The 27331-nt window shown below is 46.3% G+C and overlaps 1 protein-coding gene across 3 annotated transcripts; it reads right to left on the reverse strand.

Moving 5' to 3' along the window:
- Positions 1-1511: 1511 nt before the first annotated feature.
- CXCL12 (C-X-C motif chemokine ligand 12) lies at positions 1512-21222 on the reverse strand. 3 transcript variants are annotated; one of them, XM_082223363.1, is made up of 4 exons: positions 21024-21222; positions 15283-15400; positions 9630-9716; positions 1512-3646 (listed from the first exon to the last, which is right to left on the reverse strand). In XM_082223363.1, exons 1-4 carry the CDS (start codon positions 21085-21087, stop codon positions 3631-3633), a joined length of 285 nt encoding a protein of 94 aa, XP_082079489.1. In that variant the 5' UTR covers positions 21088-21222; the 3' UTR covers positions 1512-3630. The 3 variants fall into 3 exon arrangements, 2 of the variants coding, with proteins under 2 accessions (XP_082079489.1, XP_082079490.1); XR_014219960.1 differs by lacking the exon at positions 1512-3646 and adding an exon at positions 7991-8644 and having other exon boundaries at positions 8676-9716; positions 21024-21214; XM_082223364.1 differs by lacking the exon at positions 1512-3646 and having other exon boundaries at positions 7991-9716; positions 21024-21214.
- Positions 21223-27331: the final 6109 nt, after the last annotated feature.

Raw genomic sequence — 27331 nt, forward strand, 5'->3', positions numbered from 1 at the left:
TTACTGGGAAAAGAGCTGGAATTTGGAATACATTTTTTTATTATGGAAATTACAAGTGCTAACATAATTTGCAAAGACATATAGCAGTTCTCAAAAAAAATATATTATTATTAAAAAAAGCACTGCATGAAATATTGTTATAAAGCTGCCTTTCGGAAGATAAAAGTCTTTTTCACATTATTTGGGAAGGTTTGTGGGCATTTGTGTGCAAATACCACACACAAGTGGGGAAGTCAGTATAAATTGCATCCAAACCACCCTGAAAAACCAAGAAATATCATTAAGCCGCTTCCACAAGCAGCTGCTTCCAGTCCAGCCGCATTGCAGCTGCTCTGGGTGGAAAAGGTAGCTGTAAGTAGTAGACATTTCTCTATATACCACCTTAAGAGGCATAGTGATAATTGGATTCTATGTGATAGAAGTGCCTTCGTAGTGTTTCTTAAGCCACATTGGCAGGCCCTAAATAGATGCTGCTGGTCAAGGGGAACTGTTTTCTTCTGCTACCTTTACATCGCCTGGGGTTTAAGTTCTCCATGGTGGTATTTCTACATGTCACCATTCAAGAGGATGTTGGGAGCTGAGAAGCCATAATGAAGAGAGTAGGTACATTCGCTTCTCTGACCTACAGGTTATCAGCTCCAAATGCCCTCCTGAGGCTTTCCACACACCCCAAGGGGTAAAAAAAGTGGGGTAACTATTTGTTTTGAACCATCTGGAGAGAAGGACATAACCCCCAACTTTTCTCCGGTGAAAATAGAGACTACCCCTCTTACATTTCTCTGATGAAAATAGGGACATTCTAAGGAAAACCAGGACATTCAGGGATTAAATCAGAAACTGGGTCAGCTTCTGTAAAATGAGGACTGTCCCTGGAAAATAGGGACACTTGGAGGGTCCAGAAACACCTTCAGAGGGTGCTACGTGGAGTAAAAAAGATAAATGTTCCGTTTCTCTCAGTCCAACATTTCAGGGTTCTTAATAACAAAACCTACAGGGAGCTGGCCTTTCGCTTTACTCAATGACTACAGAATTTTTCCTGTCATTCAACAGCTTCCCTGAGGAACAGAAAGACTGGTTTTGACAAACGCTAATGGCCAAAGATGGGTTCCTTGAGTCAAAGTACGACTCTCTCTTTCAGTGTTCTGCTTCCAAATATATCAATGAGGGGTACCTAGACCAGGTATGATGAATCTTTGGCCCTCCAAGGTGTTGCTGAAGAGCAACTCCCATCCACCCCAGCTAGCACGACCAACAATCAGGATTATGGGATTTGTAGTCCAGAAATATGTGGAGGGGCAATGGTTCACTATCCCTGGTCGAGACTCTTGGGTCCATTCCTGCAGATTCTGAGGTGTCTTTTGAATTCATTTCTCCCCTGATAAATGCATTATCAGCAACAGCAAGAAAGGCAAATTAGTGCAGATAATAACTGACACAGGCTCCACCTGGACTCGTTATCCATCACTTTCTTATGTTTTAAAGGACTTATTGAACATTCATTCATCTTTAAAAAAACAAGAAACATTTGGACTACAGAGGCACATTTTGCAGAAACATAATTTGTCATTTTGCAGTTCCTTAAATACCATGCATTGCTGCCATCTACTTCTAGCTAAAGCCCAGTGTAAAAAAATTCTCCTGTGATTTCCTCCCCACATTTATGGGAACCTAATCGTTTCAATGCTACTTTCCATTTCCCCGTGTGGTGTTTTTGTTTTCTTTCTCTTCCCTCTGAATTTCATTTTCATCCGTAATTAGCTTCAGTGTGGGAAAGCTTGTCATTTTACTCCTCCTCTCACTTACAGGACAGCCATGTGAGCTAGGGCCTCCATAAGTCACCATAACAGGAGGAGCCCATTTGTGCACTGTTTTGCCACATGGAGGGCATTTCAAGGGCATCCCCGAAGTCTCTGAGCCCTGGCAGCATCAGCTGAAGAACTGCGCTCTGTGTTGACAGATGGGCTTGAGTGTCAAATGAGGGATTTGACACAGTAAAATTCAGCTTTCAACCTCTGTCTAAACTGGGTCGTGCTCAGATCAACGCAACTACATGAATGTGCTAAGCAAGATTCTTTAAACCAATCTGTCAGGAGAAAATTCACAGGCAGATAAAAGAACAGGTTGGAGGATCAGGAACCTTGTACGCATGCAGGGGCTTAGTTGGAAACTTTTGTGCTCATCATTGCTCCCTTTGGCAGTGCATAAATACCAGCCGAACCCCCTCATCCGTACAGATTCCCATGTGCAAGACAGCTTCTAGCATCCATCTATGCCCCAGTTTCACAAGCAACATCGTTCATGTGGCTTCACCTTTGGCACTTTACTCCAAGTAATGGACGAGCAGAATAGCTAACAGACTCCGGGACTAGCCGGAGCTTCTCTTTGGCATCACACATTCAATGAGAAAGGGAGACGCGAGGTCAATCCCAACACTCTTTTGGCATATCAGGTAAGTCTCTGGTGCAAATTCGGCTCACAGTGAATCGTGCTCTGGAGCGATTCACTAAAAGCAGAGTCTGGAGCTGAGCCCATGTTGAACTGGGTTCAGAAACCAATGCACCCAAGAGATTTCAGACTTTCAGGCGCACCAGCAATCTGTGATCCCAACAAATTATCCAGATAATTTTGACACCTGATTGCACATTCATCAGCACATACACACCCCAATCAGTCTCTAATCTATATGCATAAGCACCCTCAAAAAGATATCTCCTCACAGTGCACATAACTCCCCTCTGTATGTTCTCTGATATTTAGTACATTCTTTTTCCTTTTTACCACTTTAATTCACAGGGGGGAGTGGCCTGCTATTCTGAGCACGCGTGAGCCAAAAGCACACAGAAATTTAAACTGTGGCAACTTCTGCAATTGCAGGTTCCCCAAAAGTGACACAAACACATCAGTTGCCACACGTGAAATCAACTTGTGGCTCGCGCATTACGAAGCTCGCGAACGCTGGCCATTTTCCCCTGCGGAAGAAAGATCCAAAAGTCCTATATGTGCTAGTTCAACATTTCTGAAAGAGGAAATTCCTGGGTAAGGTCACGATGCCTGTCACACCATCAAAACCATCCTTTTTAGACCCTCGTTCATTGGGCCCACAGGAATAGAACTTGTTCACCTGCATGTACATGGAATGCATCCATCACTTTTTGTGCAAACTCTGGTGGCCGCAGGATGTCTCAACTTCCACCATAGGTCTGCAGGGGGAAAAGAGTGTTCTCTACAAATGTCAGTGGGACAGACACACACACACACACACCCTCATTCCTTTCCATACAAATGAACCACAGTAGATTGTTAACCTGCATGGAAACTTCTGGTAAGTGCCAGGCTTCTGCGCAGCAGAAAGGAATCGCCATATACGAAGCAACGTTTTTAATCTGCTGCTGGCGTCAGTGCTACTACGTGATAAACCAAACTTCACGGAGAGTTCCTGCTACAATCGGCTAGTATTGGCAAAAGGCAAAGGCATTCTGTGCAAACAAGAGGCTCTGGGAAGTGCATGAAGCGCCGCTTTGTGCTGCGTGATAAAAAGAGATGCCCTCATCGCTCCCTAATAGCGGGACCTCTGCTTTCTGGCTTCCACAGTGAGGCATCCTGTGGACAGCTACAATGCTGGCCTCTTTCTTACATCTTGAATCTCCTGTTGATAAAGAACAGAGTGAGAGTCTGTTAAGGGAAGGGTCTGAGGGAAGATGGTAGGCCTGTAAGGAAGCAACTGCCAGCTGATCTGGACGCACAGGGCAGCGTATGAGGCCTGCAGAGGACATGGGCACGCAGCTGCTATTTACAAAACTTGAAGAAAAAGGCTTTTATGGGGAGACTGCTGTTCTCCAGTTCCAGGGCTTGCTGTGCTCATCTGAAGTCACATAATGAAGGGAACAGTAAAACCAGGACCTTTTTTCAGCCAGCCAGAACTCACTGGAACTCAGTGCCGGCACCCCTCAGGTGGGCGCTGTTGCCATTACAGTGGTACCTCGGGTTACATACGCTTCAGGTTACAGACTCCGCTAAACCAGAAATAGTGCTTCAGGCTAAGAACTTTTCTTCAGGATGAGAAGAGAAATCGTGCTCCGGTGGCGCGGCAGCAGCAGGAGGCCCCATTAGCTAAAGTGGTGCTTCAGGTTAAGAACAGTTTCAGGTTAAGTACGGACCTCCAGAACAAATTAAGTACTTAACTCGAGGTACCACTGTATAAGAGAGTTCTAGCACCTCTTTTTCTGGAAGAACAGCACTGAGTAGAAGGCATACCAAACACACCGCCAAAGGTATTTCTGTGAGGAGGGAAGCATCAATCCATGGTGTTCTGGAGAGTGTGATTCATCTCGGCACTGTAAGTGGGCCTGCGCAGCAGAAAGCAAAGTGGACACTTCAGGATAGAGCTGGATATGTTACTGAATTAGGAGTGAGATGCTCCTTAACCTTTATCCCATAAACTAGCGACGTTCCCGTTGTACTGTTGAGGCAGGAGATATATGGGTGTTTCTGGCCACAGCACCATCTCTTTCTCTTATCTGCATCTCTAGAAGTCTGGTTTTAAGACGCCCCCCACTCTGAGCATCTTCCAAGGCCAGAATTGGATTTGTGGCCCGGTCCACACCTGGAGCAGGTCAACAGTTGTGCGCAAGGTCTGTGAGGGGGTGTGTGGAAGGGAGCAGCTGCCCATGGGCTTGGGTTGAAGCATGAGCTTAGAAAGGGCCCCAAAAGCTGGAGAAAAACACCAAATGAGCAAAAAACGCTACCGCTAAGCAGGTTCTCGAGGAAGGCACATCCCTGCCTCTCGCCTCCATTGGTGCAGTAAGGAATGGCTAGGCAAGTAGGCCTTTGTGACTTACCTGGTTCTTTATGCATGTCTTTCTCTGGAGATAAAAATCATTGTGAGCAGCAAAACAAGCACTCCTTTGAAGCAAGCTGACCACAAACCCTTTCTAGGCAGCCTCTTCTTCATTATATGGGTGCAGAACAAGGCAAACTTTAGGAAGCTGGTGTAATTTGCACCTGGGCAAATTATGCTTGGTGTGCCTTGTCACTGTTCAAAACTCAACTATTGCTGGCTGAGCTGCCCTGAGTCTGGCAGAGGGGAAACTAAGATATCATTTGACGACCCATCTTGCCAGGACAGTGGTACCTTGGTTCTTGAAATTAATCCGTTCCGGGAGTTTGTTCGACTTCCGAAATAGTTCAAAAACCAAGGTGCGGCTTCTGATTGGCTGCAGGAGCTTCCTGCAGCCAATCAGAAGCCGCGTCGAACATTTGGCTTCCGATAAATGTCCGCAAACCGGAACACTAATTTCTGAGTTTGCAGTGTTCAGGAGTCAATTTGTTTGGGAGCTAAGCCATTTTACTACCAAAGTACCACTTTCACAGCCTTCCTCGGCCACATAACTGAGCTGAAAAAAGGGGTTAGTCTCCTCCTGCCTTGTCCAGTCACCACCACACTCCCACAAACTGCCACCTTTTCGGGACTTACTGCCATATTGGCTGAGCCCCATCTGAGCCGAGATGGAAGACTTATGGCAACTATCTCCAGATGAGCTGAGATGAGACCCACCGATTCCAAACTCTGGTCAACCTGGCAGATCTTGGGAGTTAATCACTTTCTAAAAAGACTGACATGGGGTTTTCCCTGGTGCAATCCATGCTGACAACAGTGCTGTTCCTCCGAAGATACTCTGCGCTGTTGCTTCTTATTTAACCAGTTTTGTAAACAGCGATGAACAAGAGAGGTACCTTCTTAGGTGAAATCCTTGCTCATTTTTTCTGCCTTACTTTGAACCCAGGAATATGCATTCTCAGAACCAAGTCAAATTGATGAGGGTAGAAGTATCTTGACAGTTTGGGGGAGTTTTGTTTTTTACTTCAGTGCAGCCACACAGTCTATGAATTTAGGGGCAGGGAGGAAAAAACCACGTAGGGGATATTATTTTGATGGAGATAGCAGCCCATGGGGGAAAGGGTTAAGCATCCCTCTCCCCCGGCTGCCCCTCCCCATCCTCTGGAATAGCTGGAAGGCTGTTCACGTCTCCCCCATGTCACATCAAGTTTGGTGGTGGTCCTCAGAATCTGGTTCACGGATTGACTAAGGCAAAACTGAGGCACTTCAGGACAGCACCTGAAACTAAAGTCCCTCATGACAGATGTCGCTTCAAAGACTCCCTCAAACCCACACCTTTTCTGCGAAACTTCTGGCTTCAACCCAAACAAAGCAATCTCTGGTTACCTGGGGCTCTTTTCCTTACCTTCGCCATCTCTCTAATTCTTGAAATTTAGAAGATAGGCTTAGTAGAGTGAAAGGCCATCGTTGGGTTTGGGGGTTAAAGCAGCATGTACATTAATAGTGTAGTAGTAGTGGTGATGGTATATTATTATTATTATTATTATTATTATTATTATTATTATTATTTCCATAAAAGGTATCCACAGGTTAGTAAGTTTTAAGTGAGGACCTGATACAGCCATACCTTGGAAGTCGAACGGAATCCATTCCGGAAGTCCGTTCCACTTCCAAAACGTTCAAAAACCAAAGCGCAGCTTCTGACTGGCTGCTGGAAGTTCCTGCGGCCAATCGGAAGCAACGGAATCCCCGTCGGATGTTTGGCTTCCAAAAGAACATTCGAAAACTGGAACAGTCACTTCCGGGTTTCAGTTGCTCCTGAGCCAAAACGTTCTGAGAACTAGGCTGTTTGACTTCCAAGGTATAATGAATTGCAGTACTGGCATGGAACATAACAGCATAAAAATTGCGCACAGCAGCCGACCAGAAGCCAACCCCCTGGGTTTTACATGAAATTTGCCAGGATGATTTTTACATGAATGAAATCAGAAAATGTTGTTACCCAACCTGCACCTTAGGGATGGGGTCTTAAATCAGTGGCGTGCGGTGACATTTTTCGTAGGGGGACGGTTAGGGACAGAGGTGCCAGCTTGCGAGGACGATGTGGGGGCTGACATCAAGACATCACGCCCCATGAGTGAGCAACGTGTCTCCCTCCCTAAGCCAGGCAGAAGCTACCCAGGCTTTGGGAGGGGGTGTCAGGCCTCTTGTAGGATACTGGAGCCCTGCTGCCCCCTTCCCAAAGCTGGGTGGAGTTTGGGAAGGTGGCGGGAGGGCAGGAACATTTAGGGAACTAGCCTAGTCCCCCTCATCCACTGACCGCACGCCACTGTCTTAAACGGCAACAACAACAATGAAATAAAACTGCCAAGACAGGCAAATTAAGACAATTTCCATACGGAAAAGAGATCCTGGGCGGACCAATTCCTTGGTTTGCATACTAAGAATGGCTTAATTTTGTCCTACGTTGTAAATATAAGTACAGTGGAACCTTGGTTCTCAAACTGAATCCATTCTGGGAGTCTGTTCAACTTGGTTTGCATACTAAGCATGGCTTAATTTTGTCCTACATTGTAAATTTAAGTACAGTGGAACCTTGGTTCTCAAACTTAATCCATTCCAGAAGTCCATTTGACTCCCAAAACCATTTGAAAACCAAGGTGTGGCTTCCGATTGGCTGCAGGCACTTCCTGAACTCAAGCGGAAGCCACATTGGACGTTCGGCTTCCGAAAAACGTTCCAAAACCGGAACACTTACTTCCAGGTTTTTGGCGTTTGGGAGACAATTTGTTCATCAACTAAGCCCTTCGAGAACCAAGGTTCCACTGTACTAGTGAGGAGAACCATGACACAACCAAGAAATGCTCTCTTTGCACGGCTCTGCATTTATTTTATTTATTTTATGGTTTTGGACATTGTCATTGCTGCCTTTCATCCCTAGTAGTGCATGGGAGAGCAGTAAGGAAAAGGTAAGCAGTTAGTGAGCAACAAAAGTTATTTCCTGGCAAGACGCTTTCACTTCACATTGTAACTACATGTCCTTAGTTCACCACACATTCAACAAGCAATCTCTGCCTAAGAGATCTTCAGATGTTCTCACGCACACATTCAGACACATACGGACGTGAAATTTAAGCAACTTACAACAGCCCGTCTAAAAAAAGTATTTTATTTCAGAAAAATAAACTTCCAAATACAACTGGGCTTTTGTAATATAAAAAATAGCCGCTTTTATTGCTAGAGTGTGTTTATATATAATATATATATATATTTATATATATAGTATGATATGCAATACAATGTTAGTACATGTGAAAAATAGAAACTATTGATAAACCACATTAATATAACTGTAGATATTCATTTAACACTCCTTGACGGGCAAGGCAGCCTTTAAGCTGCCCATAAACTCGTGGCTGCAATTCAGAGATTATAAACTGATTGACAGATAACAAGTGTGCTCTGAAATAAGCTTCTTTGGAATGCAGGGGGAATTCAGTACTGTACAGATGGGCAAAACGGGTGTTCAAAACAGGAGCTCAAAAGGGCACCATCCTCTAGGGACTTCTTTTGTGCAAGCCCTTTTGAAATTGAGCTTCTGCAAGGGCTCCTGGTGGATTGCACTAAACCTTTCCAACAGGCCACATTCACACGAGACAATTTCTCCGGAGCCTGTCTTGCCCACAGGTACAACCTGGGCCCAAACATTACTGGTAAAAATGGAAATCTTTCAGGTGTCCCTTAAATCAGAAATCAACTGGTCACGGGAGCAGTTGAGGGCGGAATCCCAGGAAAGCTCAGTAAAAGCTTCCATCCTTAGTCCAGGGGCAAGCTGGACCAGAGACTATGCAAAGGATTCGAGAAAGCTTGTCTGAGGTTGACAGCACTGCAGCCACGATCTCAAACTCTTAGTTGATTGGCTGAAGGCTGCAGTAACAATTTATCAAGGGCCAAGAATCTAATCCTGATCCATAACTGATAGATCACATTTGCAGTATGCATTCTAATTCGAAGAGAGTATTCTAATTGTTGATAGTGGTTTGCGGGGACTCAGTGGCCCAATCATCCCTGCATTATCCGGACCCAATCCCAGAGAAGAGAGGAGACGAAAAGAGAAGCAATGTAAATAAACCTCAAGCAGAGCACTATGAGCTTGTGAGTATGGTTTAATGAAAAGCTGTGATGTTACAATAAAGCAGGAAAAGATTTGGCTTGCCCTGAACCTAGTGGCTGCCTCAAACATTCCCCCTAGATTTACCTCACTGAGAATATTTGTCAAACGCCAAAGGAGCCCCTTTAATTCCCTTTTGCCTGTAGGGTTTGGTCTGCAGTGGAAACAAGCAGTTCAGATCCGTTGCAAAGGTGACGAATGCCGCAACCTGGGCTGCTGCCCAAGCCCACCATGGCACCCCTCTCTGCAACACATGGCTCATGGATCAGTTTAGGAGTAGTGCTTATCTAATGTGCAATCAATCATCAGCGTTCGGATACCACAGGCTGGGTCAATCAACGTGTTCAAACCGGGTAGCGAAGTGAAGGAATTAATGTTGATTGTCAGAATTGCCTGAGGGACACGGAACAAACGTGGTCTCGTTGGGACCCAATCAGCAAGCATCTCTCTGGCCCCAAATACCGAAATCTCTTAAAACGCCCCAAATGAGAGCAAGGCCTGTTTTCAATGAAAACGCAATCCATCTTGGTTAGACCTAGCCATCAGCACGTGTTTTTGTTTTGCTTTTTTTGTTTTGTTTTACCCAGGGTGCGTTTAGGTTTAAGTCCTTTCTCGGCTTACTTGTGCAGGTATTTCTCCAGGTACTCTTGAATCCACCTTAACTTGGGATCGACACAGATCTGTTTGCTGCTGTTTTTCAGTCTTGCGCTGTTTAAAAAACGGGGGGGGGGCGGAGAGGGAGGAATTTCAGAATAAGTAAGAGAATTAAAACCCTGAGCAAGAGAAGGCACTGTTGAATTTTGTTCGGTTCAACTCCTGGATGAGACCCAATGAAGTACCGGATTTTTTGCTCTATAAGACTCACTTTTTCCCTCCTAAAAAGTAAGGGGAAATGTGTGTGCGTCTTATGGAGTGAATGCCGGCTGCGCAGCTATCACAGAAGCCAGAACAGCAAGAGGGATTGCTGCTTTCACTGCGCAGCGATCCCTCTTGCTGTTCTGGCTTCTGAGATTCAGAATATTTCTTTTCTTGTTTTCCTCATCCAAAAACTAGGTGCGTCTTGTGGTCTGGTGTGTCTTATAGGGCGAAAAATACGGTACATTATCCTTTTTACATTACGCAGTAGGCAGCTAGTGAAAGAAAATTTCAGTGGTGGTGAAATCAGCCAGTACAATGACAAAAAAGCACCACACTGAATATTTCTACAGAAAACCTTTAAGCATTTTCACAGACCACAAGGAAAAGGCCCTCTGCTGTGCTCATACCAGTTAGGCCTAGAAGAGAGCTAGAAATCTAAACCATTCCATCTTTAATTGGGATGGTTTCCTTTCAGAAAGCTGCAGAATCATATTGATTTCCATAGGCTTGATTCCGATAACTGCTTGTTTTGAAGCAATCTCAATTCTTACATTGTCCGATTGGCGGTTTTTCACTTTTTCGGGGGAAATAAGAGCTGACTTTTATTTCCAAGTAAAATGTTTCTTCACAAAGCCATTCAAATAAATGGCAATTTTCTTAAAGAGTTGCTACTAAAGGACCAGAGAATGGCTCTGGGAACAAGAGGAACATGTCCACGATCCAGCTAATATTCTCTCTTGCCAAGCCTTGTAATATTTTAAATAAAGAGTTTTGTGATTTGATTTGCATTTAGAGCATGGATGTTTGTCATCATTGTACATTTTTATGCAAAATTTGAATTTCAGGTTCGCACAGATGGTTAAATACCGATCACCACACCAACTGCTGTACATGATGGAGACATCAACCCTGTTTCAAATATCTGTATGCTTTTAACACATGTTTTGTAATAGTATGAAATTACTCCTTCTTTCAAGAAATGTGTAGCTTTTCTCCTCTTAATAGGAGACTAAAGTCTTTTTTAATATTAAGGATGGAATATCTTATTCATAGATATTTTCATTAAATGTGAAAGGACTGGTTAACAGCTGGTTTGGCAGCAGCATAAATTTTGGAGTTGACAGCACATATATGTTTTGTTTTGTGAGTACCAGGTCCTCATTCCGGGGACAGAACTGCTTTTTGATCAATCCACACGTAACTCTGGGACCCCTCTTTCAATTCACACCTACCCTGACTCTTTGAAGGCCTGAAGTTTCATCGTTACGCCTTTCAAATGAAGGGATCCCAAGGAGTTATGTATGTGTGTGTGTGTGTATATATATATATAGACATCCTTTGAAACACCAGATTGTGTTTACTTGCACAGTGATTTGGGATGGAGTGTTTTAAAAACGGTTATACGTAAAACTTTTAAAAATGAAAATATGCCCCAAATTCCCCATCCAACTGTGCGAAGCACAACGCCATAAAGAAGGTCCTATTGTTTTGATTTTCATGAACAAACGGTGCCAGATAGAAGGAAATCTGTACTTGATAAATAAACAGGTGTCAGAATCCATCGCCAGGCTCCTTGTGCTGCCCAGACCACCAACCCACAATGCAATTAGCTGGCTGAAGTAAAACCAATAAATAGTTTCCTTTCATTGGAGAGGAGAAACTTCTGTTATGACAAGCTTAATTGGGTGTGTCCCCTTAAGCTGCGGGAAACAGTAGATTCACCAAGATAAATAGTGCCGGCAACCTGGTGTGAACCAACCACGACTCTGAAGCAACAACTATCTTTCTCTCCCAATGGAGGTAATCTCTTAGGCCAGGCTTCCTCAACCTCGGTCCTCCAGATGTTTTTGGCCTACAACTCCCATGATTCCTAGATAGCAGGACCAGTGTCAGGGATGATGGGAATTGTAGTCCTAAAACATCTGGAGGGCTGAGGTTGAGGAAGCCTGTCTTAAGCTGTTTTCGGTGTAAAAGTCACGCATGGGTGTAGCTCATATCATCCCTGACCACATTGACCAAGCTGGCTGGAATTGATGGAAGTTGGGAGTCCAACATGATCTTGAGATCACCAGATTGATTACCCCTGGTCTACCTCATCAGTTGTATCCAGCTGCCACTCGCTCGAGCCAGCTGCTGAATTAGGGGAAATTTGTAACTAGATGGGAGTGGAACACTCTGGTTCCAAATAGGTTTACCGAAGGAGATGTCAGTCTACCACGTCCTACAAGGCAGCCAGGACCAACCCTCTCTCAAAGAGACCTTATTATCTCCCGGAGGATGTAACTAGCCATGATGGGCAAGAATCACACACAAGTGGCTGGGCAAATCTCTTCAAGCATCTTGTCTACGCCCTCAGGCTGCCAAAACTGAAACATCCAAGAAACCTGGACCAGTCAGTGCTTTGGGCACACCTGTACTGGCAAGGATGGAGTGGGTGGAAACAAGACTTCATCTCTCCCGATGGGTTTAACGGAAGCAGGTTCCAAAATACCTGGAAGAGCTCTGCCGGACAACTTTGAAGATGCAATGGTAGCAAAAAGTGTTGCTTTCTTGTTACCATCACCACAACAGAGTACACTTGAGCTCATACCTATGTTTGGCTCGTCTCCAGGCACCTAGAAGTGTCTTTAACTGGTGGGGTGGGGCTCAAGGAAGTCCAGTATTTAGAAAAGGCCCTAGCTGTACTGAATATAATTGTAAAACAACCAGAAGCTCTTCTCCCAAGGCCCAGCAAGTCAGGGGTTACAGCCCTGGAGCTACATTTCTTCCTCTCCTCTGTCAAACAACCTTGAGTGCAATGGGAGGTTTGTTTCATTGTTTTACCTGCCCCCCCCCTCCAGCTCTTCCTTCCCGCTGCCCTGGTTAAACTTAAAGGGGGGGACAGGCAGTCTTTCCAGGAGTCATGCAAAACATCTGAGATGTTTCTTCACTCTTTTCACCTGCTTAAGGCATGGCCATCCTTGGCCCTCCAGCTGCTTTGGGACTACAGTTCCCATCATCCCTGACCAGTGGCCCTGTTAGCGAGGGATGATGGGAGTTGTAGTCCCAAAACATCTGGAGGGCCAAGTTTGGCCATGCCTGGCTTAAGGGGACACACCCAAAATCTAAAAAGAACCACCTTCTTCTACAAGGCTGACAGTTTCTGTTTAAAACTAGCAAAATCCAACCCATGTTTGGTGCCTTGGAGTGTAACAGCTTACTAGCCCATCTCCGACACTGGATAAATTCATCGTTATTGTTCGAATAAAATTTAGACGTTCCTGCTTTACAGGTAATAAATAATCTTAGCAGATAATACATTGGATGCAATGTATTACCTTTTCTTTTCTTTTAATTAAATCAAATTTAATACAGATTCCGCCAAAAATCCCCCACATAGCATTAAGATTATAACATCATTTTACATAATCTGATGGCGTTAACGGTCTACATAGGCTTTCCACAGACATGCTTGCACAACTGGTGGGATAAATTTGCTAACTGCTTCCCTTAGGTATGAAAAGAAGGGGGGACCAGGTTCCATCAAAGGTGTTTCTCTTTTTAACAGTTTCCCCTGCCCTTTCTGGCGATTTTAAGTGGGGAGCGCAGCCCTTAAAACCAAAAATAATGAACTTATATAGTTTGGTGCATTGCCTGAAGTGGCCACAGGGAGGCAGGCAAGCAGGCCCCGTATCAGAACTTCTCAGCCCCTTCTCTCCCTGGTTGTGTAGATCTCATTTTAGTTAAAAGAAAAATAGGCAAATGATTGTTCTTTTTTTAAAAAAGGGGAGGGCATAGTCTTCTGTTTCTGCTCACCCTTTCCCAGCTGCCATTCAAGTTTCCTCTTAATTTCCACTTAAGCACAAAGAGCTTCTTAGACCTAAGCCCACTCTCTGCGGCTGGGCTAGACAAAGAAGCCAAGAGTCATGTTTCACTGAGAATGTTTCTCAAATTGGACTCTTTATCATGCAAAACAAGCAATACAATTGGTTTAACATGTTTTCCCTGCTTAAAGTGAGTGGCATGTGCCCAAGGCCAAGATAAATATCTCAGGAGAAGGAATGCAACTACCGGTAAATAAATTTATTTATTTTCAGCATTTGCATCTAGCCACAACTGCAGTGCAATATACCAGCTGTGGGGAACCTTTGACTTTCCCTGTCCATTAGCCATGTTGCCGGGAGTTGTAGATCAGCAATACCTAGCGGGACTAAGGTTTCCCACACCTGAATTATACCAAACAGTTTTTCATCCAGTACAAAATTATCTTTCCCATCTGAAAAATCGCAGGATAGGCATATTCTCCCTGTCACATATTAACCCAATTATGAATTAATTAACTAGGCTAATAACAACAACAAAACCTATTTTTGGTTCTAACCTTTACAAAATATTTTCAGAAGGTACAGCAAATCTATGTTTGCACACAAATTTAACAATACAGTGGTACCTCGGTTTTTTAACGTTAGCCGTTCTGGAAGACCATTCAAGTCCCGAAACGTTTGAAAACCAAGGGGCAGTCGGCAAATTTAATAGAGAAAATTTAGGAAAAATAACATATAAACTCAGCAGAAACCGTTCGACTTCCGAGGTGTGTTCGAAAACGGAAGCATTTACTCCCGGGTTTACGGCGTTCGAAGACCAAAATGTTCGTCAATGGAGACGTTCGAAAACTGAGGTACCACTGTATTTGGAAATTGTTTCTATAAGTACCCTATTAGATTGAGGTCCGGTTAACTACAATAACAATTCCCCCCCCCACCCTCTCTTTTTGTAATGTACACAATATATTTTTATGTTGTCATTGTTGTTCTGTTTTGTTTTCTCAAAAGGTAAAGGGACCCCTGACCATTAGGTCTAGTCATGCCTGACTCTGGGGTTGCAGCACTCATCTCACTTTATTGGCCAAGGGAGCCGATGTACAGCTTCCGGGTCATGTGGCCAGCATGACCAAGCCGCTTCTGGCGAACCAGAGCAGCGCACGGAAATGCCGTTTACCTTCCCACCAGAGCGGTACCTATTTATCTACTTGCACTTTGAGGTGCTTTTGAACTGCTAGGTTGGCAGGAGCAGGAACTGAGCAATGGGAGCTCACCCATCATGGGGATTCGAACCGCCGACCTTCTGATCGGCAAGTCCTAGGCTCTGTGGTTTAACCCACAGCGCCACCCGCGTCCCGTTTTGTTTTCCACATTGGTACTATTTCTTGTTTCCCATTCTTTCCTGTGTTTTGTCTTACTCTGTGCATTTGCGATTTTGTACTTTTTATGTCAATAAAGAATATTTTTTTAAAAAAAAAAGTTTACGAGAGAGAGAGAGAGAGAGAGAGAGAGAGAGAGAGAGAGAGAGAAGAAGAAGAAGGCATTTGTCCTGTGCCAGGAGCACTTGTTCCTGAGGCAACAGCGTACAACAGGGGGAAAAGGGGGTGCAAACTTACATGATCTGCAGAGAACAGCCGGGGACATTCAAGATCTTGAGGTGCTTCACGTGGGATTTCGCTACATTGCTCTCAAAATATCTGCATGGGCAGCGGTAAGTCAGGCTGATGGGCTTCCCTGGAGGGTGGCATAAAGAAAAGGATTTAGATGCCCTGGGCTGACACCAATACCACCACACAGGGCAGATTACAAGATTTTAAGGGGAGGAGAGGAGGGAAGACTTCTTTCGGGCATTTTTAACACTTTTGCCAAGCTGCAGGGGGCCCCAGCCTCTCCAGTCCTCATTTCAGCTTTTAATCCCCGTGTTTGTGGGTTTTAGAAGGCGAAATGGGGCGCGAAACTGGAACCTCAGAAATGGAGAAGCGCTTTTCTTTCTTTAAAAAAAGGAGCCAGCTAATTGTTCCAAGTGGCTGTGGGCAATTAAGCAAGATAAAGGCTGCAAATGAAAAGCCCTTGGCCCCTGCAATGTTATTCCTGCCAGAGGATTTGACCTGAGGCCAAATGCAAAGGCAGACAGGAGAAGAAAGGAGGCTCTCAGCTCTCCAAAGGCAAACAACACCCCCCCAAAAAAATAACCCCAGGGATTGCAAGCAGAGAGAGGGAGAAGGGAGCCGAGCCCTTTGGGCTACCCAAGGACTGGCCCAGATGTGGCTCTTCCAAGTCCAGTTGCTTTTGCAATTGCGGAATAATCCTATGGTAATTATGGGGCGCCAGGTCTCACAGTAAAGCGTAATTCGGGTACTTGATGGCCCCTCTTCTAACCAGATGCAAATCCAAAGGTGTGGGGAGAAAGGAGATGATAATTTCTGCTGATCCCCCCCCACTGAATTTTCTCCAAATGACCCTCCAGAGCTGCGTAGGAGTCAGGAGAAGGAGCCCATGAAAACCACCTCTCCCATTTTTAGCAATACAGTGGTACCTCTGGTTACGTACTTAATTCGTTCCGGAGGTCCGTTCTTAACCTGAAACTGTTCTTAACCTGAAGCACCACTTTAGCTAATGGGGTCTCCCGCTGCCGCTGCACCGCCAAAGCACAATTTCTGTTCTCATCCTGAAGCAAAGTTCTTAACCCGAGGTATTATTTCTGGGTTAGCGGAGTCTGTAACCTGAAGCGTTATGTAACCTGAGGTACCACTGTACATATTCAACACAATTATTCCTGAATGTGTGTGTTTGCGTTCTTTTTATTTATTTCAAAAAAATTATGCACTGCTAGATCATTTAAAAAATAAATTCCTCAAAGTGGTTCTTGTTGATTCAGATGAACACACTCAACAGCACAGGTTTCTTCCAAGTAATTTTCAAAACACAGGAAACTCAACTCTTGGATGCGATAGGACTATCAGACAGCTGACAGAATCTTCAGGTAAAGCAATAGTCAGCATCTGTGGAAATGCTATTTAAATCCCCTAAGAACAAAACAAAATCCCAGCAAATTCACCCTTGTTTGCCACTTCTCAAGGTGTGTGTTACCTTTTTCCTCTATAGCCCTAAGGTTACAGGTGCTCAAAAACCAGGCTAATGCTGTAAAAAAAAGTCTGTATTTTATTACTTCCACTCTCCTGCAATGAGGTATTTCCACCTTCCCAAGTGATCATGCAGCCCCTTTCAAAAGTAACTGCAATTCCAAACTCTCATTTAGGAACTGAATTCTTTACATTTAGAATCCACTGGGCCTCTTTTTCCCACAAATAAGTGGTCATTCTGCCCATTTATTATTATTATTTTCCTAGTTCCCCCACGACAAAAAAACTGTTGATTTATTATTGTGTCTGGGAAAATATTCAACTAGTGGGTCTGCCAGTCAATTATTTATTTATTCTGCATTTCTGTTCGCCCACCTACTTCTTAGAAACTGGTGTTTTTTTAACAATCTGCAGTTCATATATAACAATTTACAAATTCTACGTATCACATGCCAATGGTTGCCTGTTGTAAAGTCCCTAGGGTTAGACCTTTTCTTGCCCCACACAGGATTATAAAACTCCCAACAATTCTTGCAGGGAAATCTCTGCCTTCAGGGGGGCAAGAAGGGTGATTTTTCCAGATTAAGACCTACAACCTATCTGAGTTACAACAGTAAATTTACGACAGTAAATCAGATTGTACTGGCAGATTTCTGAATGATTTGCAGGCCAGCAAAGCTTTCAGGTCCCTATTCCTTAAAGGTTCGAAAGTGACTCCACTCATTGTACTAGTGAAGCGTTGAGATAACCAGAAGCAGTTTTGGTTTTTTTGTATGGAAGGAAGTATTCAGTGTTGTGTACATGACTAGTCCCTGAGCTCAGAAGTCTTAAAATTCAATTTCTTTTGCACCGAGCTATGGTTGGAGAATCTTGGGTTAGAAACAAAGCCTCAGATTAGCCCATCTCCATTTCACAGTATGTATTACTGTGTACAAACGGGTTTTTAATGTTCCCAGTCCTTTAGTAAATAAATAACTGTCTGTCCCTGCAGACTGGTATATCTCTCAATAAACTCCACCGCTGGTTAATCCTCTTCTCCGAAACAGTAGAGAGGAAAACAAGGAAGAAACTCATCCTGTATTTGTCGCTTTATGCAGTGGCGTAGCGTGGGTTCTCAGCACCCGGGGCAAGGCAAGTAATTTGCGCCCCCTAACCCGTGGATTTTAGCACTCGAGTCTCTTCTGCCCCCCCCAGATGTTGCACCAGGTGCAGCAGGCCCCCCTGCACCCCCACGCTATGCCACTGCTCCCACCACAAGTCTTCAGGACAGCCATCCGAAGGCTGGCGCGGGGAGAAGGTCTCTCCGCCCCACCGCCAGGCTTCGGAGCAGCCTTCCGAAGGCTGGCGGCGGGAGGAGGTCTCTCCGCCCCACCGCCAGCCTTCGGAGGAGGTCCGAGGACAGTGGGGTTCCTGCTTCCTCGAGGACGGACGGCCAAACGCGCCCCCCCAAATGTTGCGCCCGGTGCGGCTGGCACCCCTGGCACCCCCCACGCTACGCCACTGGCTTTATGCATGCCCAATAGTTTGGTGTTGGGGGATTTTGACCAGAGACAAAGCTCTGGTCGCAGAAAGCATGAGACCCTCTTCTCCCGGTCCTAGATCCCGAGTCCAAATTAGGATGCCACATACCCCTCCTGCATCTGCTATTAGCAAAAAAACATCAGGGGATCCATTCACAAATGTTCTGCATCAGTGACACGTAACTTAGCGCACAATGTGAGGGTTTGGGGAGGACAAGTATAGAGGGCTACTCCATCATGTGATTCTGAAGTTGCACAGACCAATGAAAGACAGCTAGATGAGATATCTTCCATAAAGAGAAGGTTGAAAGTATACCAAAACCCAGTACAAAGGAAAATGAAATAAAGAGAGATGATGAAGCCGCAAAGAGGTAGGGGGAAGTCAATTAATCGTAGCATGGAAATGCACAAGTTTAGAAGAGTAAATAGATGACGTACGTAAATGAAGAAGAAAAAATGGTGTATATCTGTAATTTTTAAAATGCAATGAAAATCGATTTTAAAAAATGAAGTTGCACAGGCCAAACAAACGTCTGTAGTTGCCTCTCTAGTGAGGCTTTCACCTGAGGATGCAGAAAAAACGGGGAGCTGCTCTGGCTGGCCCTGCCCGCAACACCCCCTCCCTGCAATTGCAGACACAGACTTTGGCACTTGGCTGCAGGTTTGAAGGAGTATATCCTTTGCAATTGCTCAGGTGAATCTTGCCTGTGTTCCAGAACCAGGATGCCAGGGGGATTCTAACCATCTTCAGCTTAAACGCAGGAACCCCACCCTCAAAAGTGTCCTTTAAATTGCATGGCTGCAAATTTCTAAGCTGGTTTTTTTAGTACAGTGGTGCTCCGGGAGGGGACCGCCGTACCTCTGGTTAAATACTTAATTCGTTCCGCAGGTCCGTTCTTAACCTGAAACTGTTCTTAACCTGAAGCACCACTTTAACTAATGGGGCCTCCCGCTGCCGCTGACTGTCCCTTGCAGTAGGGGTTCCCTCTTTCCCCAAGAGCTGGCCAGGTATGCAAGAACAAAGGCGAAGGAAGAAGGCAAAAGCAGCTATTGCCTGTGTTTTTCCAGAGCTGCAAAGCCTTAGCTTGCATGGAGAGGAGGAGGAGTATCTCCAAAAGGAAATCATGGCAAGCTCCTGAGCCTCTGGGTATCTGTCCCCAAGAAGCTGCAAGAAGATACTGAATATAAATTAACCCATAAAATGTGAATATTTCTCAAACCAAAAGAGCAGCTGGAACAGTCAAGAAGAGCAAGAGATTTAACATCAACCCTGCCAGTTGCAGAAGACCTGTAGGTTGGGCTGATACGTCATTCCGAGCAGAAACCAGGATGCTCAAGAGATGCTGATCCAGCCATCACCTGGGTGAATTTCGTTGATTCAAAGGATTTTGAGCACCGTAGTTTACCCTTCACAGAACTACAATTCCCAGCAGCCCTTAACGATGCCCAGAATTATTTAAGGGGGAGAAATGAGCTTGCATTGAGCTCAGAAGCTTGTAGGCAGCCTCAGATTGCAGGCGAGAGCTGTGGAAGGAATTTATAGCATAAGCTGCAAACGGGCTGCAACCCCCGACGTGGGTGCAATCACTGCCTGGACTGGGCTGCGGGTCTCATAGGCGACTGTGCAGCCCGGGAGGGGAGAGCAGCTTCGGGTGGAGAGAAATGCAAGGGTCGTGCGGTCGCCTACCCCGTCGGTTCCCCGGCTTTGCTGGATGAAGGCGCAGGTGCGCAGGGCTGGGCCTTTCCACCTCGCAGAGAAAAAGGGCCTCCTCATTGCGCGGAAGGGAAGGGAAGAGGGCTTCGCGCAGCAGCCCCGCCGTCGAGGTGCCTGATCCCAGGCAACCGGTCCGCTGGCGGTGGCGTCGAAGTCCAGAGAGGGGCTACCAGGGTGCGGGAGAAAGCGGGGGCGCAGAGAAAAGAAAACCCAGCTCTCTCTCCGCTTGAGCCTTCGCGCACAAGAAAGAGAAGCGCCCGAGGGCGAAGATTCAGCCCTTCGACGGCGGGAGGAAGCGGCGCTCGGCGCTCCCTCTACGCCGGAGAGAAGGCGAGCGAGGAACAAGGCTGACCCTAAAAGTCCCTGCATCCTCTTTGGGAACCACTCCGTAGTCTTTTGAGCGGTTTTGCTCGGGAACAAATGGATTGGCTTTTTTTGTGGGTTGCGGAGAGTCGTGCATAGCCACTTTCCCGCGGGACCCCCCTCTCTCCGTTTCCTTCGCATTCCTCATTCTGGACTGACAAGCCGTCTGCAAGCATCATTGGGGAAACTTCGACAGTCCCGCCGCTTTCGAGGGGAAAGGGGCGCAAAAACGGGTTCAGGAGCCCATCGGACTTCGCTCTGGCTTTGGCTCCAAAACGGGAGGGGGGTATAGAAAAAGCCCGCATTTGACGGCAGAGCAACGGACGGGTAAATGGGCAAACCCCAGGCCTTACTAAAAGTTGGGATCCATCGCAAAATGGATCACCCCGCTCGCTGCTCTGGAACAGGAATCCGGCCACCGACACCCTCCCTGCCTCCCGCTTCTCTCCGCTAGCCAAGGGTGCCCCCCGACGGAGCAGCCCCAGAAACACCTGCGAGGAGCCCCGACCGCCCTGGGCTGGGGATCCAGCCGCCTCCGCTCCTCTCTCCTGCTTTTGTCTACCGTACGCCCTCGGCCGGGACTGGCCTCCCCGCGACGGCGCTGGAGTTCAAGCGGAGGGCGCGCGCTCCCGGCGGCCCCCGACGGGGCGGAGGGCAGCGAGCCGTCCAGCACTTACCGTCGGCGGCGCGGAGGGTCCCGAGGAGCAGCAGCAAGGCGAGGAAGGCGGCTTTGCTGTCCATGGCGGCGGCTGGTCTGGAGTCGGAGCCGGGTCGTCAGAGGAGCTGCAGCTGTTTGCCGTCGCTGCGGATTTGCGCGGCCGTCTGCCCGGGCCGTTCCTCCCTCCCGCCCATCTATAGGGGCTGGCGGGGCCGGGGAAGGGGAGGGGGCTCCTGGAGGAGTTGAGGGGGGAGGAGGAGGAGGAAAGGGGGCCGGTCGCTCGGATGGACCGCCTGAAGCACGTTGTGATATCCGCCCGCCCTCCGAACAGGGCTGGAAAGGAGCCCAGAGACTTCCTCGCCCGCCCGCCCGCCCCCCCCCCCGAGTCCGGAGACGCGGCAGAGAGATCCCGAGGGGGCTGCGAGCCCCAGGGGCTCTTCGCCCACGAAGCCTGTCCCCCCACCTCGAGAAACGGACTTCCGATGCTGCTTTTGCTGCTGCTGTCCGGCGCCCTTCTCCCCCCCCTGCATTTTTGTTGTTTAGTCGTTTAGTCGTGTCCGACTCTTCGTGACCCCCTGGACCAGAGCACGCCAGGCACTTCTGTCTTCCACTGCCTCCCGCAGTTTGCTCAAACTCACGTTCGTAGCTTCGAGAACACTGTCCAACCATCTCGTCCTCTGTCGTCCCCTTCTCCTTGTGCAAGAAGATTCAACCTATCCATTTTTAAGGAAATCAGACTCTTGAGAGTCCCATGGACTGCAAGAAGATAAAACCTCTCCATTCTTAAGGAAATCAGCCCTGAGTGCTCACTGGAAGGACAGATCCTGAAGCTGAGGCTCCAATACTTTGGCCACCTCATGAAAAGAGAAGACTCCCTGGAAAAGACCCTGATGTTGGGAAAGATGGAGAGCACAAGGAGAAGGGGACGACAGAAGACGAGATGGTGGGATAGTGTTCTCGAAGCTACCAGCATGAGTTTGACCAAACTGTGGGAGGCAGTGGAAGACAGGAGTGCCTGGCGTGCTCTGGTCCAGGGGGTCATGAAGAGTCGGACATGACTAAACAACTAAACAGCAACATGAGCTGCTAGTGACACAGCTTTTATCCCAAGATGTCATCAGGCTACAACTCCCATCATCGCTGACCACTGCTCCTGCTAGCTAGGGATGATGGGAGTTGTAGTCCAACAACATCTGGGGACCTAAGGGTGACAAAGGACCAGCTAAAGGTCCCTGGAGGACTCTGCTGCTCTTCTTCAACTTCAAGGGTGCAGGGAAGGGTCTGGGGATCTGTGACCCTTCAAATATTGATGGAGTCCAATTCCCATTATCCCTGACCATGAGTCATGCCACCTGGGGCTGACTGGCTTCCTTTTCTCATGCAGGTTTGAGCTGATTCATCTATGGCAGGAAAGGGGTTTCCACCCCAAGTCCGCTGCATCATATCTTTAACTGAACATTTGATGGGCATTTGCCAAAGGAGCTTGGAGCTGCCCATAGTGATAGACATAGGCTTGGGTGTAAAAAGGTAAAGGGACCCCTGACCATTAGGTCCAGTCGTGGCCGACTCTGGGGTTGCGGCACTCATCTCGCTTTACTGGCCGAGGGAGCCAGCGTACAGCTTCCGGGTCATGTGGCCAGCATGACTAAGCCGCTTCTGGCGAACCAGAGCAGCACACAGAAACACCGTTTACCATTCCGCCAGAGCAGTACCTATTTATCTACTTGCACTTTGACGTGCTTTTGAACTGCTAGGTTGGCAGGAGCAGGGACCGAGCAACGGGAGCTCACCCCATCACGGGGATTCGAACCGCCGACCTTCTGATCAGCAAGTCCTAGGCTCTGTGGTTTAGACCACAGCGCCAGGCTCTTTTTACCATATGTGGTGGTCTTGTAGTAAGGTTAAAGCTTACTGGGAAATTATATACTGTATAATGAATTGAAAAGGATGTTTAAAATAACTTTTACAATAAAACCAGAAACTTTTCTTTTAGGAATTACAGCGACAGAACTACCTAAATTGTATAGAGAATTATTTATGCATGCTACTACTGCAGCAGCAAGAATGTTGCTTGCCCCAAAATGGAAAGAAGCAGAAGTCCCAGCAAAGGAAGAATGGATACAAAAACTTATGCAATATGCAGAAATGGCAAAACTTCCTGGAAGAATAATAAATCAAGACAACAAACTTTTTATCAAAGAATGGAAATGGCTTATTGAATGTTTACAAATAAATTGTAAGCAGATAAAAACATTAGCAGGATTAGTGTAATAACCTGCGGTTTCATAAGAGTATATATTTATAGTAACAAGTTAAATGAATTTGGATATGCAGAAGGCACCGCAGAAAGAGGGGGAAGGAAGTCAAATGATAAATGGATTGTAAAACTAATGAAATGTATAAATTTGAAAAGTATAAATTATTTTAAACTATTTTTTAAAACTCCATTTAGCCATGAAGCTCATTAGACACCCACCCACAGAAACACACACACACACACACACACACAAACACACACACACACACACACACACACACACACACACACAGAGTTTGTTGCTGATTTTCACCTCACCTGCCTTGCACCATTCTTGAGAGGGGGTGGGGAGTAAATATCACACACATACCCGCCCTATGAGCCTATGTCTGGCAAAACCTCCTGGCTATTTCTTTACCATGATTTTTTTAGACAAGCCAGTAGCCTCCCAGAGGCTGCAGAAAAGATGATTCTGATTAACTGACTTATACCCCACTTTCTTTCTTTCTCAAGGCACCTATCGAAAATGCCAGGACCGTAAAAGGATATGGTTGGTGGATTCAGGTTTGTTTTAAGTCCTGAAATGTACATTCTTCTGGCAGCTGAAATAACTAGATTTTCCGAAGACTTCCAGTGAAGATTCTATAACTGAAAGTAATTAAATAAGCTACCTAATCGCAGTTGGGAGTCAGGATGTAAACCGCACAGTATTGCTGCATTCTTCCAGACAATTGCACTGATTCTGCCACTCATTGGGAAAGAAAATGGTTGTGAAGTGTTATTCTGCTCCCCCTGATTGTGCCCATGGTATAGTCGAGATGAAATAGTGCGTTCAATGCAAGACCATTTCTATGACAACAGTGTTGTCCTGAAGGTCAGTGTACCTTGGTTCTCAAACATTATCCGTTCCGGAAGTCCGTTCCAAAACCAAAGCATCCCAAAACCAAGGTGCGCTTTCCCACAGAAAGTACAGTGGTACCTCAGGTTAAGTACTTAATTCGTTCTGGAGGTCCGTTCTTAACCTGAAACTGTTCTTAACCTGAAGCACCACTTTAGCTAATGGGGCCTCCTGGTACTGCCGCACCGCCGGAGCATGATTTCTGTTCTCATCCTGAAGCAAAGTTCTTAACCTGAAGCACTATTTCTGGCAGAGTCTGTAACCTGAAGTGTATGTAACCTGAGGTACCACTGTAATGCAAAACGGATTAATCTGTTCCAGACTTTTAAAAACAATGCCTAAAACAGCAATTTACCATGAATTTTACTATCTAACAAGACCATTGATCCATAAAATGAAAGCAATAAACAATGTACTGCTGTCACACAATCAATCAAGCTGCTGAACTTGATTGTACACACAATGTACACACAGTCACAAAAAGAAAGAAAAAGAGCCACAAAAACTCAAAATAAATGGCAAAAGCAGACAGACCTCAGAGTAACACTCAAAACGGAAGTGTGGCACTCAAATTGGAAGCGTAACACTCAAAACGGAGCATGTTTGGCTTCCAAAAAAAGTTCACACACTCGAACACCTACTTCCAGGTTTGCATTGTTTGGGTTCCAAGTTATTTGATTACCAAGGCGTTTGAGAACCAAGGTACCACTGGACATGATAAGGCGGACTTCCTCAACCTCGGCCCTCGAAATGTTTTGAGACTACAATTCCCATCATCCCTGACCACTGGTCCTGCTAGCTAGGGATGATGGGAGTTGTAGGCCAAAAACATCTGGAGGGCCGATGTTGAGGAAGCCTGTGATAAGGCATCACCCCCCCCTCAAAATGGGATCTGTTTGTGTTAAGGGACAGCTTCTTTTTCCTTTTGGCAATGCAAATTGCAGCCGCTGGGGCCCAGTCTAGATGGGGACCACTGTGAGGGCCCGAGAGTTAAAACCCTTCTACCCATGCTAGGATCTCAAATTGAACCCGGGGCACTGCGTCTACAATTTGCTGACTTTCCTACTCTCTCCACAGCCAGCACTGCAGTCGTGGAGGAAGGGGCGGGGCTGAGGAGGAGAGTCCTCGTGGGCCAAGTGGAATGGTCTTGAGGGCCACACCACAAGCTAAGGATTCCCCATCCCCGTCTGAAGTCAATGGGCTTGCATCTAGAGCAGTGTTTTCCAAACTTGGGTCTCCAGCTGTTTTGGGGACTACAGCTCCCATCTTCTCTAGCTAGCAGGATTCCCAGTGGTCAGGGACGATGGGAATTGTCAAAAAAAACAGCCAAGTTTGAGAAACCCTGCTTTTGAGTCTTTGCATTCAGAAAGTCCGAGCCTTGAAAGGTTTACGTACGACTTAGCTAGCAGACATACAGATGCAGAATGACTCTCGTTTGAGCTTATTGGAGCCATTCCTTTGTTTTTTCTGCCCTCCCCCCGTCCGCCCGCCTTAATTGGACCAGATTGCCTTCATAAACTGTAATAAGCTTAGTAGTATGCGTTTCTAAGATGCGAACATGAAATTGCTCTATTAGCCGGCATCACAGACTCCTGAGTTTTCAGATGCCATTCTAAACAGTTTGCTGCTTTTCCATAAAATGCGACCAGTTTCCATGCCTGCCTGAATGGCAAAGCACAGCCCTCCCTCTAGGGGTTCCTTGGGAAACAGAAGAGGAGATCAAGCAGAGGTCACATGAATAGCTGTTTATAGATGGTTAACTAGAGCGATAGGAGATGTTAGTGAGAACCCTTCAAAAAATAAAATAACGTATGGCGATTTCAGAAGTTGAATTTTGCTCGCTGGGAAATTTAATCCGGCCTCAGTTGCATCTCGGGGCTGATCTTTTAAGTACAGAATTGTTGATGTCCATGTCATAATTTAAAATGCTCTGTGGGGTTAATCCACAGAGCCTAGGATCAGAAGGTTGGCGGTTCGAATCCCTGCGACAGGGTGAGCTCCCGTTGCTCGGTCCCTGCTCCTGCCAACCTAGCAGTTTGAAAGCACGTCAAAGTGCAAGTAGATAAATAGGTACCGCTCCGGCGGGAAGGTAAATGGCGTTTCCGTGTGCTGCTCTGGTTCTCCAGAAGCGGCTTAGTCATGCTGGCCACATGACCTGGTAGCTGTACGCTGGCTCCCTCGGCCAATAAAGCGAGATGAGCTCCGCAACCCCAGAGTCAGTCACGACTGGACCTAATGGTCAGGGGTGGTACTCTGCAGGGATCCTCCCCTGGCATATCACAGAATCACAGAATTGTAGACTTGGGACCACGGAGATCATCCAGCCCAGCCCCCTTCAATGCAGGAATCTTTTTGCCCAGTGTGAAACTTGAACCCAGGAGCCTGAGATTAAGAATGTCATGCTCCAGCAAATGAGCTGGATTGTTTTATTTGATGTTTCAATGGGTTTTGTAAACCGCTTTGAGGTTTTTCCTTTAAAATACAGTGGTACCTCGGGTTACATACGCTTCAGGTTACAGACTCCGCTAATCCAGACATAGTACCTCGGGTTAAGAACTTTGCTTCAGGATGAGAACAGAAATTGTGCGGCAGCAGCGGGAGCCCCATTAGCTAAAGTGGTACCTCAGGTTAAGAACAGACCTCCAGAACGAATTAAGTTCTTAACCCGAGGTACCACTGTATAAGAACTGCATAGAAAAGAATAGAGAACGGGAAAACTGTTTAAATTACTCGAAAGAATGCTGTAAACAAGGGAAAACATTGGCAGGATTTTAAAAACCACTTGCAATGAAGCGAGAATTATGATGAAAATTGAGATTTAAGAAAATACAGAGAATATGATGATATGCAGTTTGAAAAGAATATCTGGGGAAACCACAGAGGGGTGGAGGTTCAGGGATTCTGAGAATCCTATTTGTAAAATGATTAAGGTCTGTGTATGATGATAAATGTTAAAAGTAAGGTAAAGGGTGGCGCTGTGGTCTAAACCACTGAGTCTCTTGGGCTTGGTGATCAGAAGGTTGGCGGTTCGAATCCCCACGATGGAGTGAGCTCCCGTTGCTCTGTCCCAGCTCCTGCCAACCTAGCAGTTCGAAAGCACACCAGTGCAAGTAGATAAATAGGCAAGAAGGTAAACAGTGTTTCCGTGCGCTCTGGTTTCCGTCACGGTGTC

The sequence above is a fragment of the Podarcis vaucheri genome (assembly GCF_965113315.1).
Source record: "Podarcis vaucheri genome assembly, chromosome: 5".
In the NCBI taxonomy this organism is placed as follows: domain Eukaryota; kingdom Metazoa; phylum Chordata; class Lepidosauria; order Squamata; family Lacertidae; genus Podarcis; species Podarcis vaucheri.

Excerpts from the sequence above, each read along its gene's own strand:
- CXCL12 (XM_082223363.1), bottom strand. The coding sequence starts at position 21,087 with ATGGACAGCAAAGCCGCCTTCCTCGCCTTGCTGCTGCTCCTCGGGACC. Across the intron at positions 15,401-21,023 it reads GACCCTCCGCGCCGCCGACG|GGAAGCCCATCAGCCTGACT; the intron begins GTAAGTGCTGGA and ends GCCACCCTCCAG. Across the intron at positions 9,717-15,282 it reads GGCTGTTCTCTGCAGATCAT|CGCAAGACTGAAAAACAGCA; the intron begins GTAAGTTTGCAC and ends TTTTTTAAACAG.